Source organism: Taudactylus pleione, unplaced genomic scaffold (assembly GCF_031769625.1).
Source record: "Taudactylus pleione unplaced genomic scaffold, aTauple2 ptg000515l, whole genome shotgun sequence".
Classification (NCBI taxonomy): domain Eukaryota; kingdom Metazoa; phylum Chordata; class Amphibia; order Anura; family Myobatrachidae; genus Taudactylus; species Taudactylus pleione.
The window spans coordinates 969,747-986,410 of record NW_028284917.1 but is presented as its reverse complement, the minus strand read 5'-3'; the positions used below and the strand labels follow the sequence as shown (position 1 = coordinate 986,410).

Genomic DNA, 16,664 nt, shown 5'->3' with positions numbered 1-16,664 from the left:
AGCCAAAAAGCTGATTGTGGTTTGAACCCAGCAGAGTTGAGTTAGAGCATGTAACTATGTGATGCCAGGCTGTCTATAAGTGGGGACCTCGCCAGTCATCCAGGTTACTTACAGTTTCTACTTCAGGGTCCATAGGGGGTCCACAGGGTTGACCTTGGGGTATAGCTGGATCTGGATCCACGGGCACCACGCAGTTAAAGCTTGGCTGCTCCCAGGATGCACTTGGGTCCGTCCTCCTCTATACCCCGCCCCGGCCACAGGCACCTCAGTTTTAGTTGGTGCCCGGCCGGAGTCGGGTCACCCTGTCGCAGTGGGGCTGCAGGAGCAGCCCCATAGCTTTATTTTAAAAGAGAAATTTTTTATTTTTTTCTTCTTTTTTTACACTGTTAGAGCGGCAGCATCAGACTGTCCTTTAGGACGTCCACGCTGCCGCTCCTTCTCCCCGCTGGCGCCGCGACGCCAGTACAGCTCTGGGGATCGCGGCGGGACCCCAGAGCCTGTACTAGCCGGGCTCTGGGGACTCCCTTGACTGCTGCCGGACGCAACGGGGATCAGGTAAGCCGCGGGTCGCCGCGTGCGGCGGCCCGCGGATACTTCAATGCAGTCAGGAGCCTCCGGTCTCTGGGGACAGACCGGAGGCGCTAGCGGCGGCGGCGGGCTCCCCCTCAATTGAATACCCCGCGTGTCCGCTAGACCACCAGGGTATCAGGCTGGTAGCGGGACCGGCAACCCGGGGGTTAATTGCTAGCCAGGGGAGGCAGCCTTCCCTGTCTAGCGGCTCCTCCCCTCAGCTCAGCGCGCCTTTCAACTAGGAGTCTGGCGTCGCTGAGCTGCTCTTATCTCTCGGCCACTCCTCCTCTGAGGTCTCCGGCGGCCATCTTTACTGGCACATCGCAGACTCCCAGGCGGTATCAAGTGGACCGGTCCCCCTGTGTACCTCTCCCCTGCTAAAGGACAGTGTACACAGCGCTATAGCCCTCCCAGACACTGAATCTGGGCGGTTGATTGTAGCGGAAGGTGCAGTGAGTATAACTTTTCTGCATTGTATGTGACTATTGCTAGTGCTGCCTGTCTGTGACTTATTCTCCTTACTGTCAGCTTATAACTATCCCTTTCCTTCTCCTACGGCCCGGCAGGTGTGTGGGGGAAGGGCGTTTTTCTGAGACCCTCACTTATATAAAACACGTATTTGTGGGGTCAGTCACATACTGTTGTGTGCTACACAGTACCATATCTGGGCTGTTGTGTCGCATACTGGTGAGTGCGCGGGTGTTAAAACCGTAATTCCTCTGGTGATACCTGTTTCTTGTGATTTACGGTATCATGTCTGATGAGGAGACTGAGCGCTCTGTGGCTCCTGTGCTATTTTCCTGCAGACGTTGTGCTGCTGGAGTTGATGGGGAGGACTTATCTCAGGATGGTCTGTGCGGGCGGTGCCAGCTGGTACCGGGCCCCTCCAACCCCCCTGTATCACAGGACCCTCCTTGGGCGATGTTTTCACAGGTGCTGGCGTCTATTGCGGACCGGTTATCGGTCCCATCAGCGGTCCCTTCTAGGGCGTTACCGCAGCCCACCATCCCCCATTCCCCGAGGGTTCCACAAATGTTGCGGTCTTCCCCCGGGGCCCAGACTGTGGGTCCTTACTCGGGACTGCCTGTGTATGTGCAGTCTTCCCCAGGGACGCGTCAGTCTGTAGTGCCTTTGCAGAGTTTTGCTCCGACGACTCCTCCGCCTTGGGTGGATGTTCTATCCAGCTCCGTACAGAGTCTGGCGGCTTCATCCTCGGCGTTTCAGTCCATGTTGCAAGGTGATGTGCCACCAAGGGTGTCTAAACGTCCGGTTGTGAGTTCACTAGCTGCGCAGTTGTCGGACTCGGAAGTGTCCTCAGATGATGGAGAAATCCATGAGGAATCTGACTCTGATGTCATGGGGCAGGAGGTGGAAGCTAAGTCCTCCATTAATGTTCCAGCCTTAGTTAGGGCGGTGCGGGCTATCCTACATGTTGAGGATGATGCGCCGGCTCCTAGGTCGAAGTTTCCTAATTTTAAAAAGGCCAAGGTGACCTCAACTGTGTTCCCCCTGTCTGATCAATTATCGGATCATATGGCGGCGGCCTGGCAATTACCTAGTAAGAGGTTCCATCCACAGAAGAGGTTGGCGGCGAACTATCCTTTTCCTGAAGCTCATTGCAGGAAATGGGAAACTCCGCCGGCGGTGGATTCCCACGTTACCCGCTTGATCAAAAGCGCGACGCTGCCATTGCCGTCTATCTCCTCTTTGAAGGATCCCACGGACAGGAAGGTGGAGACTTGTTTAAAGTCCATTTATTCTCTTTCCGGGGCGGTGGCTCGCCCGTCCATGGCTATCTCCTGGGTGGCTAAAGCCATTGAGGCATGGGCCAATGCCTTGGAGGATACCTTTCCTGATGAGGCTCCGGATATCCAGAGAGCGTTAGTGGGACAGATGCGGGATGCAGCTTCCTATATTGGGGAAGCGTCTTTGGATGCCAGCCTGGAGGGCTGATGCAGATTCAAAAAAGGGTCTGGAGGCCTTGCCTTTTAATGGTGATTTACTATTTGGTCCGGATTTGGACAGAATAGTGGATACTTTGGCTAAGTCCAAGTCGGCTTTTCTCCCTTCGGCCTCTGCGCCGGCTAAAGTGAGGAGCTCTGCCTTTCGGTCCTTTCGGGTTCAGGGTAAGGCCAAGGGCCAGTCCTTCCCGAGACATTCGGCGACCAAGGCCGCACCCAAGCCCAAGAAGCAGGCATGGAGTGCTCGGCGCCCTTCTTCCAAGCAGGAGGATAAGCCTGCTGCCTGATGGGACGGGCCTCTCTCTGGGGGACCCCAGAGTGGGAGGCCGACTTCTCCAATTCGCCCAGTGTTGGCACAATACCACCACGGATGCCTGGGTTCGAGAAGTAGTCTCTCAGGGGTACGCCCTGTCTTTTCGGTTCAGGCCGCCCCACCAGTTTTTTTTGTACGAGTCCTTCTCTGGACAAGACCAAAGCTGGTCAGATTCAGGTAGCTATAGAATCCTTGCTACAAGCAGGGGTCATTGTTCCCGTTCCGCAGTCTCAGCGCGGGACGGGGTACTATTCTACTCTGTTTCTGGTACAGAAACCCAATGGTTCTCATCGCCCTATCCTGAATTTGAAGTCTCTGAACAGATACCTCAGAGTTCCCAGGTTCAGGATGGAAACGTTACGTTCCGTCATTCTGGCGATGGAACCCGGGGATTATATGGTCTCCCTCGATATCCAGGACGCCTATCTCCATGTGCCCATAGCACCGGCACATCAGCGGTATCTGAGGTTTGCTATCCTGAACCATCACTGCCAATTTCGGGCGTTGCCTTTTGGCCTTTCCACGGCTCCGAGGGTGTTCACCAAGGTGATGGCGGTTATGGCTGCCCACCTTCGGGGTCAGGGTCTACGTCTGTTGCCGTACCTGGACGATCTTCTGCTGCTGGCGAGCTCCCCGGAGGTGCTTCTTCGACATCTCCACCTGACCATTGCTTGTCTTCAAGCACACGGGTGGTTGATAAACTGGAAGAAGTCCTCCCTGATTCCATCACAGCGGATGGTTCATTTGGGAGCCCTGCTGGATTCTCGTCAGCAGCGGATTTTCCTGACTCCAGAGAAGGTCTCCCTGCAGCTGCGGATACACAGTTGCCTGAGCAGTTGCCGCCTGTCGGTCCATTCAGCTATGAGAGTTCTGGGGTCCATGGTGTCGACATTCGACATGGTGGAATTTGCCCAGTTCCATTCCCGGCCCCTGCAGGGGCTGATTCTATCGGAATGGAACGGGTTACCTCACCGGATCCGCTCTCAGATGCTGGTGTTGTCCGCGGAGGTTCGGCAGTCTTTGGCTAGGTGGCTTCAGACGGTGCATCTGGTCGAGGGGCGCCCCTTTTGGATCCCGGACTGGGTCCTGCTCACGACGGATGCCAGTCTTCGGGGTTGGGGGGCAGTGACCGGCTCATTATCGCTTCAGGGTCGTTGGTCCGCGGAAGAAGCACTTCTCCCCATCAACATCCTTGAACTGCGGGCTGTGTACAGGGCCCTGCAGTCGTCCGGCCCCGCTCTTCACGGAAGGGCGGTTCAGGTGCAGTCCGACAACGCCACCACGGTGGCGTACATCAACCACCAAGGGGGAACTCGCAGTCGGGCAGCAATGTCGGAGGTGTCTCGCATTCTTGCTTGGGCGGAGTGTCACGTTCCAGCGATCTCGGCAGTCTTCATTCCCGGAGTCCTCAATTGGGAGGCGGACTTCCTCAGCCGTCACGATGTGCATCCCGGGGAATGGTCACTTCACCCAGAGGTGTTTCAGCTACTCGTGGACAGGTGGGGGCTGCCGGAGCTGGACTTGATGGCCTCCCGTCACAATCACAAGTTGCCCGTTTACGGGTCAAGGACAAGAGACGCAGGCGCCTGTCTGGTAGACGCTCTGTCGGTGAAATGGACGTTTCACCTGGCGTATCTGTTTCCTCCGATATCCTTACTTCCTCGGGTTCTGCGGAAATTCAAGCAGGACGGCGGCACGCTCGTGCTGGTGGCTACGGCGTGGCCCAGACGTCCTTGGTACTCCGATCTGAGGTGCCTCTCCATCGACGCTCCGTACCTTCTTCCTCAGCGTCGGGACCTGTTGTCTCAGGGGCCCTGCCTTTACCCGGATCTGGGTCGGCTGTCTTTGACGGCGTGGCTCTTGAGACAGCCGTCTTGAGGTCTAGGGGTTTCTCCAGTTCAGTGATTGGTACCATGCTTAGGGCACGCAAGCCTGCTTCCGCGCGGATTTACCACAGGGTGTGGCGCACTTATTTTCAGTGGTGTGAATCCAGAAACTATGATCCGCAAGTGTTCCGGGTTTCCAGAATCTTGGAATTTCTTCAATCGGGTTTGGACCTCGGCTTACGCCTGGCCTCTCTGAAGGTTCATGTGTCTGCTTTGTCCGTGTGGTTTCAGCGACGGATTGCTACACTGCCAGATGTTTACACCTTTTTCCAAGGTGTTCTCAGGATCCAGCCTCCCTTCGTACCTCCGGTGGCTCCGTGGGACTTGACGGTGGTACTGAGGGTCTTGCAGGGTCCTCCTTTTGAGCCGCTTGAGTCGGTGGAGCTCAAGTGGCTGACGTTTAAGACCATTTTTCTTCTGGCAATTGCTTCGGCCAGGAGGGTTTCAGAATTGGGGGCGCTTTCCAGTCGCCCTCCTTTTCTGATTTTTCACCAGGACAGGGCAGTGCTCCGCACGCGTCCTGAGTTTTTGCCCAAAGTGGTTTCAAAGTTCCACATTAATCAGGAACTTGTTGTGCCAGCTTTTCAGTCACCTGATCTTTCTGCTGGTGAGGCTTCCTTGGATGTGGTCCGGGCACTTAGAATCTATGTGGACCGGACTGCTTCGGTTAGGAAGTCGGATTCTTTGTTTGTCCTCTTCGGTTTTCACAAGAGGGGTTGGCCTGCCAACAAGCAAACGTTAGCCCGTTGGCTTCGTTCAGTTATTTGTGAGGCTTATGCGCAGGAGGGTTTACCTGTGCCAGCCTCTGTTAAGGCTCATTCCACTCGTTCTGTGGGTCCCTCTTGGCGCCTCCGCTGTTCAGCTGTGTAAGGCGGCTACTTGGTCTTCAATTCAGACGTTTTTGAGGTTTTATGCGTTTGACACCTTCGCCTCTCAGGATGCATCCTTTGGGCGCCGGGTACTCCTTTCAGCACAGGAGCGTCCCCGCCCTTAGTTGAACTGCTTTGGGACATCCCCAAGGTCAACCCTGTGGACCCCCTATGGACCCTGAAGTAGAAAACAAGAGATATGGTAAGAACTTACCTTTGTTATCTCTGTTTCTACGAAGTCCATAGGGTCCACAGGGCGCCCGCCCTGACGCACCTGGCTTCAAATGGGCTGTGTGGCTGGTCACTGGTTTTCCGTCTCCCATTTCTGTGAGTATGGTTTCTTGTGTGTTCCAGTCTTCCTTCTCTCTGTTTAGTCTCCTCCTCCGGCCTTAGCTGCTTACCAACTGAGGTGCCTGTGGCCGGGGCGGGGTATAGAGGAGGACGGACCCAAGTGCATCCTGGGAGCAGCAAAGCTTTAACTGCGTGGTGCCCGTGGATCCAGATCCAGCTATACCCCAAGGTCAACCCTGTGGACCCTATGGACTTCGTAGAAACAGAGATAACAAAGGTAAGTTCTTACCATATCTCTTGTTATCATTAGGTTAGAGTGTGGTGTGTGTCAGTACAGCATTAGCGTTTTGTAGCCAGTGACTAATAACTTGCTGCTTGTGCCGGGTGCTTCCTGTAGAAAGTGACATGATCTGTTGTGCCCTGCGCAGGTGACTCAGCTGACGGGGTTCTCAGATCCGGTATATGCAGAAGCCTACGTACACGTCAACCAGTACGACATAGTCCTGGATGTGTTGGTGGTAAATCAGACGAGCGACACCTTGCAGAACTGCACACTGGAACTGGCCACACTGGGTAAGACATGGGATGCCTTAGGTCAGCCATCAGCTTTGGAATTGTCCCATCAGGTGAAGGTAAAACCCAGTGACGTGCGGTGAGGTAAATGGCTGGGGAGGCCCTGGCTAGAATCAGAGCCAGAGTTGCAGATACATATATGAACCTGAGGGTACATGTGGGCATTATACACAGGTGCAGCAGTATATCGTGCAGGAAATTTGGTGAGTTTTGATCAGGGATGTGCGGAAAATAGTGACAGGGGAGGCAGTGCCTCACCTGTCATACACTTTTTACTCAAGTTTTGACTATAAAAATGATTAGAATAATACAAAGAGGATATTTAGTTTTTTCTTATTTTTATAGTCAAAACTTTGAAGAAAATATTATAGAGTATACCTAAGTATGACAGGAAAGGCTGCAAACCTGTCTCACCTGATCGCACATCGCTGGTAAAAACCTGACTTGTTTCATGCAAGGTTTTATATCCATGTTGCGCATTTCACTCTGTCGAGAGCAGATCGTTGTCTGTATCTGCTACAATCGGTGGGAGCTGCTGCCTTGTTTTCCATGTCAAGGTTATATGATGTATTCACCATAGACTGCTCCGAGTAGTAAGATGTATGAACTTTGCATTTGATACCACAGTCTTCCTGCATCATATTGACAGGAACCTTAGATCACTACTCTGTGCTGCTGGGGACCCTGCTCCTCAGTCTGTGGCTATAACCCTCAGTCTCTGGCTTCCTGCTGCCTCCGTTCCCCTAACTTATAACACATCTCCTGATATATCCTGTGCTGCTGGGGGACCCTGTTCCTCCCACTATATAACTCCTATAACTCTGTGGCTTCCAGCTGCCTCTATTCTCCACCTCACATCATGTCACTGCCCCTGTCACATGCAGCCCTGTCCTCACTAACACATAACACACATCTACTGATATACTCTGTGCTGCTGGGGACCCTGCTCCTCCCACTATATAACTCTCATTCTGTGGCTTCCTGTTGCTTCCATTCTCAGTCTCTGAAAAATAGTTTTAATTGTCAAAATATCTTTTCCTGGAGTTTTTAGTAGACTTTCCAGGATCCTTTTTTCCAAATGGAAAGCTACTTAATGTTATAAAACAATTGATCAGCAGGTGAGGTGCAACAGAGAGTTGTAATATACAAATAACTCCACGAACACAATGATATGTGACAAGTAGAACTGGCTCAGTGATCAGATCATGTGTAACAGAGAAGATGTACTATACTCAGATGAGGTGATGTGTAAAGGAGATAACTGGCTCAGTGATCAGAAGATGATGTGTTACTGAGACGGTGCCACAGTGATCAGAAGATGTGCTGTAACTGAGAGGGTGCCACAGTGATCAGAAGATGTGCTGTAACTGAGAGGGTGCCACAGTGATCAGAAGATGTGCTGTAACTGACAGGTGTCACAGTGATCAGATGTGCTGTGAGAGGTGTCACAGTGATCAGATGTGCTGTGAGAGGTATCACAGTGATCAGATGTGCTGTGAGAGGTGTCACAGTGATCAGATGTGCTGTGAGAGGTATCACAGTGATCAGATGTGCTGTAACAGGTGTCACGGTGATCAGAAGATGTGCTGGAACAGGTGTCACAGTGATCAGAAGATGTGCTGTAACAGGTGTCGTAGTGATCAGATGTGCTGTAACAGGTGTCATAGTGATCAGAAGGTGTGCTGTAACTGAGAGGTGTCAGTGATCAGATGTGCTGTAACTGAGAGAGGTGTCAGTGATCAGATGTGCTGTAACAGGTGTCACAGTGATCAGATGTGCTGTAACAGGTGTCACAGTGATCAGATGTGCTGTAACAGGTGTCACAGTGATCAGATGTGCTGTAACAGGTGTCACAGTGATCAGATGTGCTGTAACAGGTGTCACAGTGATCAGATGTGCTGTAACAGAGGTGTCATTGTGATCAGATGTGCTGTAACAGAGGTGTCACTGTGATCAGATGTGCTGTAACAGGTGTCACAGTGATCAGATGTGCTGTAACTAAGAGAGGTGTCACAGTGATCAGATGTGCTGTAACAGAGAGGTGTCATTGTGATCAGATGTGCTGTAACTGAGAGGTGTCACAGTGATCAGATGTGCTGTAACTGAGGTATCACAGTGATCAAATGTGCTGTAACTGAGAGAGGTGTCAGTGATCAAATGTGCTGTAACTGAGAGAAGTGTCAGTGATCAGAAGATGTGCTGTAACAGAGGTGTCGCAGTGATCAGATGTGCTGTAACTGAGAGAGGTGTCAGTGATCAGAAGGTGTGCTGTAACAGAGGTGTCACAGTGATCAGAAGGAGTGATAAGATGTGCTGTAACTGAGAGAGGTGTCATTGTGATCAGATGTGCTCTGAGAGGTGTCATAGTGATCAGAAGGTGTGCTGTAACAGAGAGAGGTGTCACAGTGATCAGATGTGCTGTAACAGAGGTCAGTGATCATATGAGCTGTAACTGAGAGAGGTGTCACAGTGATCAGATGTGCTGTAACAGGTGTCAGTGATCAGATGTGCTGTAACTGAGAGAGGTGTCACAGTGATCAGATGTGCTGTAACAGGTGTCAGTGATCAGATGTGCTGTAACAGGTGTCAGTGATCAGATGTGCTGTAACAGAGAGGTCATTGTGATCAGATGTGCTGTAACTGAGAGGTGTCACAGTGATCAGATGTGCTGTAACTGAGAGGTGTCACAGTGATCAGATGTGTTGTAACAGGTGTCACAGTGAGCAGAAGATGTGCTGTAACAGAGGTCATTGTGATCAGATGTGCTGTAACTGAGAGAGGTTTCAGTGATCAGAAGATGTGCTGTACCTGAGAGGTGTCAGTGATCAGAAGATGTGGTGTAACTGAGAAAGGTGTCACAGTGATAAGAAGATGTGCTGTAACCGAGGTCACAATGATCAGAAGATGTGCTGTAACAGAGTTGTCGCAGTGATCAGATGTGCTGTAACAGAGAGGTGTCACAGTGATCAGATGTGCTGTAACTGAGGTATCACAGCGATCAAATGTGCTGTAACTGAGAGAGGTGTCAGTGATCAAATGTGCTGTAACTGAGAGAAGTGTCAGTGATCAGAAGATGTGCTGTAACAGAGGTGTCGCAGTGATCAGATGTGCTGTAACTGAGAGAGGTGTCAGTGATCAGAAGGAGTGATAAGATGTGCTGTAACTGAGAGGGGTGTCATTGTGATCAGATGTGCTCTGAGAGGTGTCATAGTGATCAGAAGGTGTGCTGTAACAGAGAGAGGTGTCACAGTGATCAGATGTGCTGTAACAGAGGTCAGTGATCATATGTGCTGTAACTGAGAGAGGTGTCACAGTGATCAGATGTGCTGTAACAGAGGTGTCACGGTGATCAGATGTGCTGTAACTGATAGGGGTCACCGTGATCAGATGTGCTGTAACAGAGAGGTGTCACAGTGATCAGATGTGCTGTAACTGAGAGAGGCGTCACAGTGATGAGATGTGCTGTAACAGAGAGGCGTCACAGTGATCAGATGTGCTGTAACTGAGAGAGGCGTCATAGTGATCAGATGTGCTGTAACAGAGGTGTCACGGTGATCAGATGTGCTGTAACTGATAGGGGTCACCGTGATCAGATGTGCTGTAACAGAGAGGTGTCACAGTGATCAGATGTGCTGTAACTGAGAGAGGCGTCACAGTGATGAGATGTGCTGTAACAGAGAGGCGTCACAGTGATCAGATGTGCTGTAACTGAGAGAGGCGTCATAGTGATCAGATGTGCTGTAACTGAGAGAGGCGTCCAAGTGATCAGATGTGCTGTAACAGAGGCGTCCAAGTGATCAGATGTGCTGTAACTGAGAGGCGTCACAGTGATCAAATGTGCTGTAACTGAGAGGGGTCACAGTGATCAGATGTGCTGTAACTGAGAGAGGCGTCACAGTGATCAGATGTGCTGTAACTGAGAGAGGTGTCACAGTGATCAGATGTGTAAATTGGAGGAATGTGTCTGGAAGATGTGTAACGGCGAGCACTGGCTTAGTGTTTAGAAGCTGATATGTAACTGAGAAAACTGGCTCAGTAATCAGAAGGTTATGAGAGACAGGTGTCTGACTTTACTCTGACTGTAAAACATTAGCCCAGGACATTTTCTGGGGACCTGGATTTGTATTTTGGATTTGGCTTCAATATCTTATTTGTTTGAAAATGGGACAAGAATGATGGAATATCCCTTGGAGTCATGGGGGGGAGAAGTGTAATTCTGCGCAATGCCCGTATATGCACATATTGGTCAGTTACCACAGTGCCGACATCACAAGTTGTCCCTCGCACCTCATAGAGGCAAACGTGCGATTTCACAATGGCATGTTGGTTTGAATCTGCCCAGAAGAGGATAAACGTGGGGACTGTGTTGCCACACGGTGTGTGTATAATTCACCAGCTGTAGATACTCATTGCTGACAGCAGATGGCAGTACTGCGCTGTTCTGGGAGTACAGTAATGGATGTTAGAGCCATCTGAGACCATTTTTGTCCATAAATGATTGTTGCCTCTTATTACAGACATGAGCACCACAAATATCACTGATTTTCCGTCAAGATGTGCTATTTCTGCTGTTATTATCTTTGGAGACCGCTCAGTGCATTCTAGCCCTGTGACGCAGATGTCTGACGTGTACCTATTGAATTGATGTGCGTAATAAGTCTGTGAATCCCCAGCAACGCTGCAGACTGTCGTCGTACTACTTATATGATGTGACGGGCACACTTTAGTGATACTTTCCATTTATAATGCTGACAATAAAGTGATTACGGCAAGTCTGCTCTGCGATGCTCCGACCTGTCTTATTCATCTTCCTTTCTCCTCTTTCCAGGTGATCTGAAACTTGTAGAGAAGCCGTCGCCTCTCACCCTCGCCCCACACGATTTTGCAAACATCAAGGCTAATGTGAAAGTTGCCTCCACGGAGAACGGGATCATTTTTGGAAACATAGGTGAGCCCCCATGTCTGTGCAGCGCCTTTCATTACATGTGCATGAATCTGTACATTAGGGGGCGCCAATGACAGCAATCCAGGGTCTGTCCCCGATTACCTTTTGCATGTGGAGGGTGCTGTTGTCTCGTGCTGTGTACGCAGGGTAACCTTGGCTGTGTGTTACAGTGTATGATGTGTCCGGAGCCGCCAGCGACCGGAACTGCGTGGTCCTCAGTGACATCCACATTGATATCATGGATTACATCCAGCCCGCGGCCTGCACGGACACGGAGTTTAGGCAGATGTGGGCAGAGTTTGAATGGGAGAACAAGGTAAGTGATTGTTGGACACACTCCTGATTTTCCTGCCGGTAATACTAAATATCGCTCAGCGGATCTTCTGATGGGAGTCTCTGCCTTTTATCCCGTAGAGCTGCGTAGCCCCTCTTTCCTGCTCCCACTCTGTTGTACGGATTGTATTGGGGTGGGGGTCTCGCATGTATTAATCCCAGGGGGAACACCAGGTGCTGACTCTGTTCTCCCTCCAGGTTACGGTCAACACCAACATCATAAATCTGAACGAATATCTGCAGCACATCCTGAAGTCCACCAACATGAAGTGTCTGACGCCGGAGAAGGTGGGTTCTGTGCCCCCGTCTTACCCTGCTGTCCGTCCCAGACTGATCTGTCCTGGGGTCTGGATCTGATGCCCTATCATTAGTCTGGTCGTCTTATACCACTGTAGTGATTAGTTCTGTATGTGACTTTATAACAGGGTTGATCCCAGGATGCCGACGGTCCACATAACGACAGCGGCAATCCGACAGTCAGAAACCGTAACCCCTAAACCATCTTTCCCACAGCCTAAGCCTCCTAGTGCCCAACCCGTACCCTATGCCCAAGCCTAATACCGTCGGGATTCTGGAGCCCGGATTCCGACACCAAGGATTCTGTCCGCCGACATCCCAACCTCCAGCATGCCGACTTTACCCCTTATAACCAAATGGTACCAGTGCCCAATCTTTATGTATCTATACGTATGTGAACTGACCAGGTGGTACTTAATTTGAAGCTAATTAGTGACGTTTGCTCCCATATGCGCCTCTATCAAGTACAGCTTCTTCCAGTACTGTTAAATAAGTAGCATAAATGTCACTTAAACAGGAAACTGAAGATATCGCCATTTCTTGACTGCAAAATACCCATTACCCGTACCAGCAGGGTAGGTTTGCAGGATTTCCCTGCATGGCCACAGATAGGCTACAGTATTATGACTCTTCTTAATCCTGCTCACCCTATCCTGTTACCTACCCTGGAAAAGGACGCTCCTGTTATTATGAAAACTATTAAGCAGAACCAGACATAATATATACTCTTACCCTGCTCAATGCGTTTCAGCTAAATATAAGGTGTCTGTCTCCGTCTTATAACGTCTAAGTACCTGGGGAAATGAAAATGTCATTGGCTGTTCTCTCTCCGTGCTCCCCCTACAGGCTTTGTCTGGTTACTGCGGCTTTATGGCAGCCAACCTCTACGCTCGCTCCATATTTGGTGAGGATGCTCTTGCCAACGTTAGCATTGAGAAGCCAGTTCACCTCGGACCTGATGCCCCAGTGACTGGGCACATACGAATCAGAGCTAAGAGCCAGGTGAGTGGGAACTGCAAGTAGCTGCTATGTGTATTATTGCCTCATTGATGGGCTGATTGTGACCTGAGGATGATACGGGGCAGGGGGAATATAATAAGGGTTATTAGTCAGTTCTTGTTCCCTGGTGCCCTGACTACTGGTGGGCACATAACCTAGCCTTGGAGACCATGAACAAGTCCCATAAATCCTCTTATTGCACTGTTCTGGCAGAGGCAAAAGCCCTCAGTTATGGGGAAAGAAAGATACAAATATGTATGACAGCTATTCCCTGTAGAGCGGGTACATATTTTGGCATGTGAGCACTGGCCATCCAGTTGATCTAAGTTATTTAAGTCCTCCCTCAGTATCTATTAAGATTTGTAGGAGACAGGAGTCCATATAATGGCTGTGTCCTCTTAGGGGGATTAAGAGACATGGGGGCATATGTACTAAGGCTTGGAGAGAGAAAATGTGAACATAGAGCAAGTAGCAACCAATCAGCTCCTAGCAGCCTGTAAGGTGACAGCGGCTGATTGTTACTTTGGGGAAGATGTATGAAAGCCGGGAGAGAACCAGCCAATCGGGTCCTAACTGTGTTTGAAAAATTACGCCCCCCCCCAATCATCTCTCTCGCCCCCCCCAATCATCTCTCTCGCCCCCCCAATCATCTCTCTCGCCCCCCCAATCATCTCTCTCGCCCCCCCAATCATCTCTCTCGCCCCCCCAATCATCTCTCTCGCCCCCCCAATCATCTCTCTCGCCCCCCCAATCATCTCTCTCGCCCCCCCCAATCATCTCTCTCGCCCCCCCCATCATCTCTCTCGCCCCCCCCCATCATCTCTCTCGCCCCCCCCATCATCTCTCCCCCCCTCTCTCTCCCCCCCTCTCTCTCCCCCCCTCTCTCTCCCCCCCTCTCTCTCCCCCCCTCTCTCTCCCCCCCTCTCTCTCCCCCCCTCTCTCTCCCCCCCTCTCTCCCCCCCTCTCTCTCCCCCCCTCTCTCTCCCCCCCCTCTCTCTCTCCCCCCCCTCTCTCTCTCCCCCCCCTCTCTCTCTCCCCCCCCTCTCTCTCTCCCCCCCCTCTCTCTCTCCCCCCCTCCCTCTCTCCTCTCTCCTCCTCTCTCTCCTCTCTCCTCCTCTCTCTCCCCCTCCCCCCTCTCTCCCCCTCTCACCCTCTCACCCCCTCTTCTCCCCCCTCTCTCCTCCCCCCTCTCTCCTCCCCCCTCTCTCCTCCCCCCTCTCTCCTCCCCCCTCTCTCCTCCCCCCTCTCTCCTCCCCCCTCTCTCCTCCCCCCTCTCTCCTCCCCCCTCTCTCCTCCCCCCTCTCTCCTCCCCCCTCTCTCCTCCCCCCTCTCTCTCCCTTCCCCTCTCTCTCTCTTCCCCTCTCTCTCTCTTCCCCTCTCTCTCCTTTCACTCCCCTCCTATCTGCTTTGATACATCTCCCCCTGTATACACTTACACTTTCTCTCTCCAAGGTATGTAGACCCCTTTGCAGCATCTTATACTAGTCTGATGCATTAATAAGTTGGACTCTCACAGATCTAGAAATTGGAGAAACGCCATAAGAAGCTATATTTCATGACGTCTGAGATGGGTGACCGGGTTTTCTCTTTCCCTCCAGGGGATGGCGCTGAGCCTCGGAGATAAGATAAATCTGTCTCAGAAGAAATCGTGTGTATAGACGAGTGCTCTACCCCTCCCCCAGGCAGCTTGTCATCCGAACCTGGATCCCCCCTCCATGTCTTGTGCTGCCCCCCTCCACTGACCCAGAGACCCATCTTTATATATTTCATTTTATCGTCTATCAATACTGTTCACTAGCAGACCTGAGGCTCTTTATGAAGTCATTGCACATCTGTGCTCCCTGACCAGTGATATCAACAATAAAAGTGTCTTTTCATTAGTCTGTGCTCAAGAATCATTTCTTTGTCTTGTTGTAGAGCCTGCAAATAAATAGCCCTCTTATTATCCATGACTAGCTGTGGTTAATGAGTAGTGGTCCGTGATCAGTGGGAGATCCTGTTCCCAGTACCTTATCCCTGTTTAAGTCCTGGGGGGGGGGCTCCCATTGCATGTGTAGGTAAGAGTGATTATAGTCTATATCGGGGCCGGTAATGGTTGCATACTAGACACTTTATTAACCCATCACTGACGCACACCCTCCTGAGGACTGGGAGGATATTGGGGAACTCTGCCATTGAGGAACCTGAAACTATAAGACACAACATGGTAACATTTTCTGCTATCACCATTTATTCACAGTATGCCCCAATTTATCTACGCTTTCCAGTCATCTAGAATGTATACACCTAGAGGTTTGAACACAAACCCCTCAAGACACTTTTTATAAGTAGACAATTGAAGTAATAATAATAAATAGCTGCCTCACAACAGTGAGGTCTTGAGTTCAAGTCCCACCTCGTTCCCATCTATGTGGAGTTTGTATGTTATCTCTGTTCTTGCAAAGGTTTCCTCCGGGTACTTCGGCTTCCTCCCTCAATCCTAAAACATCCTGGTAGGTTCATTGGCTCCCGTTAAAAATGATCCCAAGTGTGTATGAGTGTGCGCGTACATGTGATAGGGAATATAGATTGTAAGCTCCGCAGGGGCAGGTACTGATGTGAATGACTGATATTTCTCTATAGTTTATTTCTAAATCTGATCCTCTGCATACTGTACGTCTAGAGACTGATTGAGAAACAGTGTTTAACATTCTGCTGAATCCTGATCTCTTGGTTATAGAACTTGTGGCTGATCTCTTGGTTATAGAACTTGTGGAATAAAACATCAATACTGTAATTCCTGAGGGCCTGATTCCCAGACAGGCAGTAATGCAAACGCAGCTGCACACTCTCACGGATCGCAGTTGCTAAAATATGCTAATGCCTTCCAAAGCACAGCCGGGCATAGGGACGCCCACTGCTGCCTTCTCGTACCTGTATGACGACCTGCAACCAAGTAAACATCCGTACCAATGACGCATATCGGCCAGTCACGCAGCATGTAAGGCAGGGTCTGACTAGCCGCGAACACTGCAGCTGTCCTGACGCGCAGAGAGATCTCGTGCTGCATAGGATAAAGCACTGGCTAATGTACGCACGACCATGTAACTGCGTTTAAACAATCAGACACGTCTGTTTTTTTCTAAGCACCCCCCAAACGCTGACTACCTGTCACTCACTTTGCGAGTGATTCCCCTGTGCGTGCATGATGGCAATGCAACCGGTACACCTGCGGCGTTCGTGCATGCACGCAAACAATCGCTCGATTTGCATAAAAATGGCCATCGCGTCCGTCACTAAATTAGGCCCTGAGATCGTTCAGCGTTCTGCGGTTGGTAATTTCACTGGTTTCGCAGATGACGCAGCTACTACACAAGTATGCAGGGAGATAATGGGCTGGATAATGTATATAAAACTAGAACAGCGGTGTACAGTGACGATGAAGGATGTGTGTAAGTATCTGTACGGGGTGGATTTTAAATTAAATACTCTACACATAGAGGGGTATTCAATATGAAACGTTAACTTCACTGTCGAAGTTAACGTTTCATATCGGAGTTTTTACCTGCGTTAAAGTATCGGGCGCGCTCCCGCTTATCCCCGTATTCAATATAAAATTAACGAAAACGGGAAACTCCGAAGTTGGAT

The 16,664-nt window shown here is 50.7% G+C and overlaps 1 protein-coding gene across 2 annotated transcripts in view; it reads left to right on the top strand.

The window, feature by feature from the left end:
• Window positions 1-14,917, top strand: part of COPB1 (coat protein complex I subunit beta 1) — a 44,088-nt gene extending 29,171 nt beyond the window's left edge. For both annotated transcript variants that reach the window (XM_088450312.1, XM_088450311.1), the window contains 6 exons: window positions 6,319-6,463; window positions 11,292-11,411; window positions 11,579-11,724; window positions 11,940-12,029; window positions 12,885-13,040; window positions 14,636-14,917. In XM_088450312.1, the coding sequence (XP_088306438.1) occupies window positions 6,319-6,463; window positions 11,292-11,411; window positions 11,579-11,724; window positions 11,940-12,029; window positions 12,885-13,040; window positions 14,636-14,695 (717 nt within the window). In that variant the 3' untranslated portion in view covers window positions 14,696-14,917. The remainder of the gene's footprint in view (window positions 1-6,318; window positions 6,464-11,291; window positions 11,412-11,578; window positions 11,725-11,939; window positions 12,030-12,884; window positions 13,041-14,635) is intronic.
• The last annotated feature ends 1,747 nt before the right edge of the window (window positions 14,918-16,664 follow it).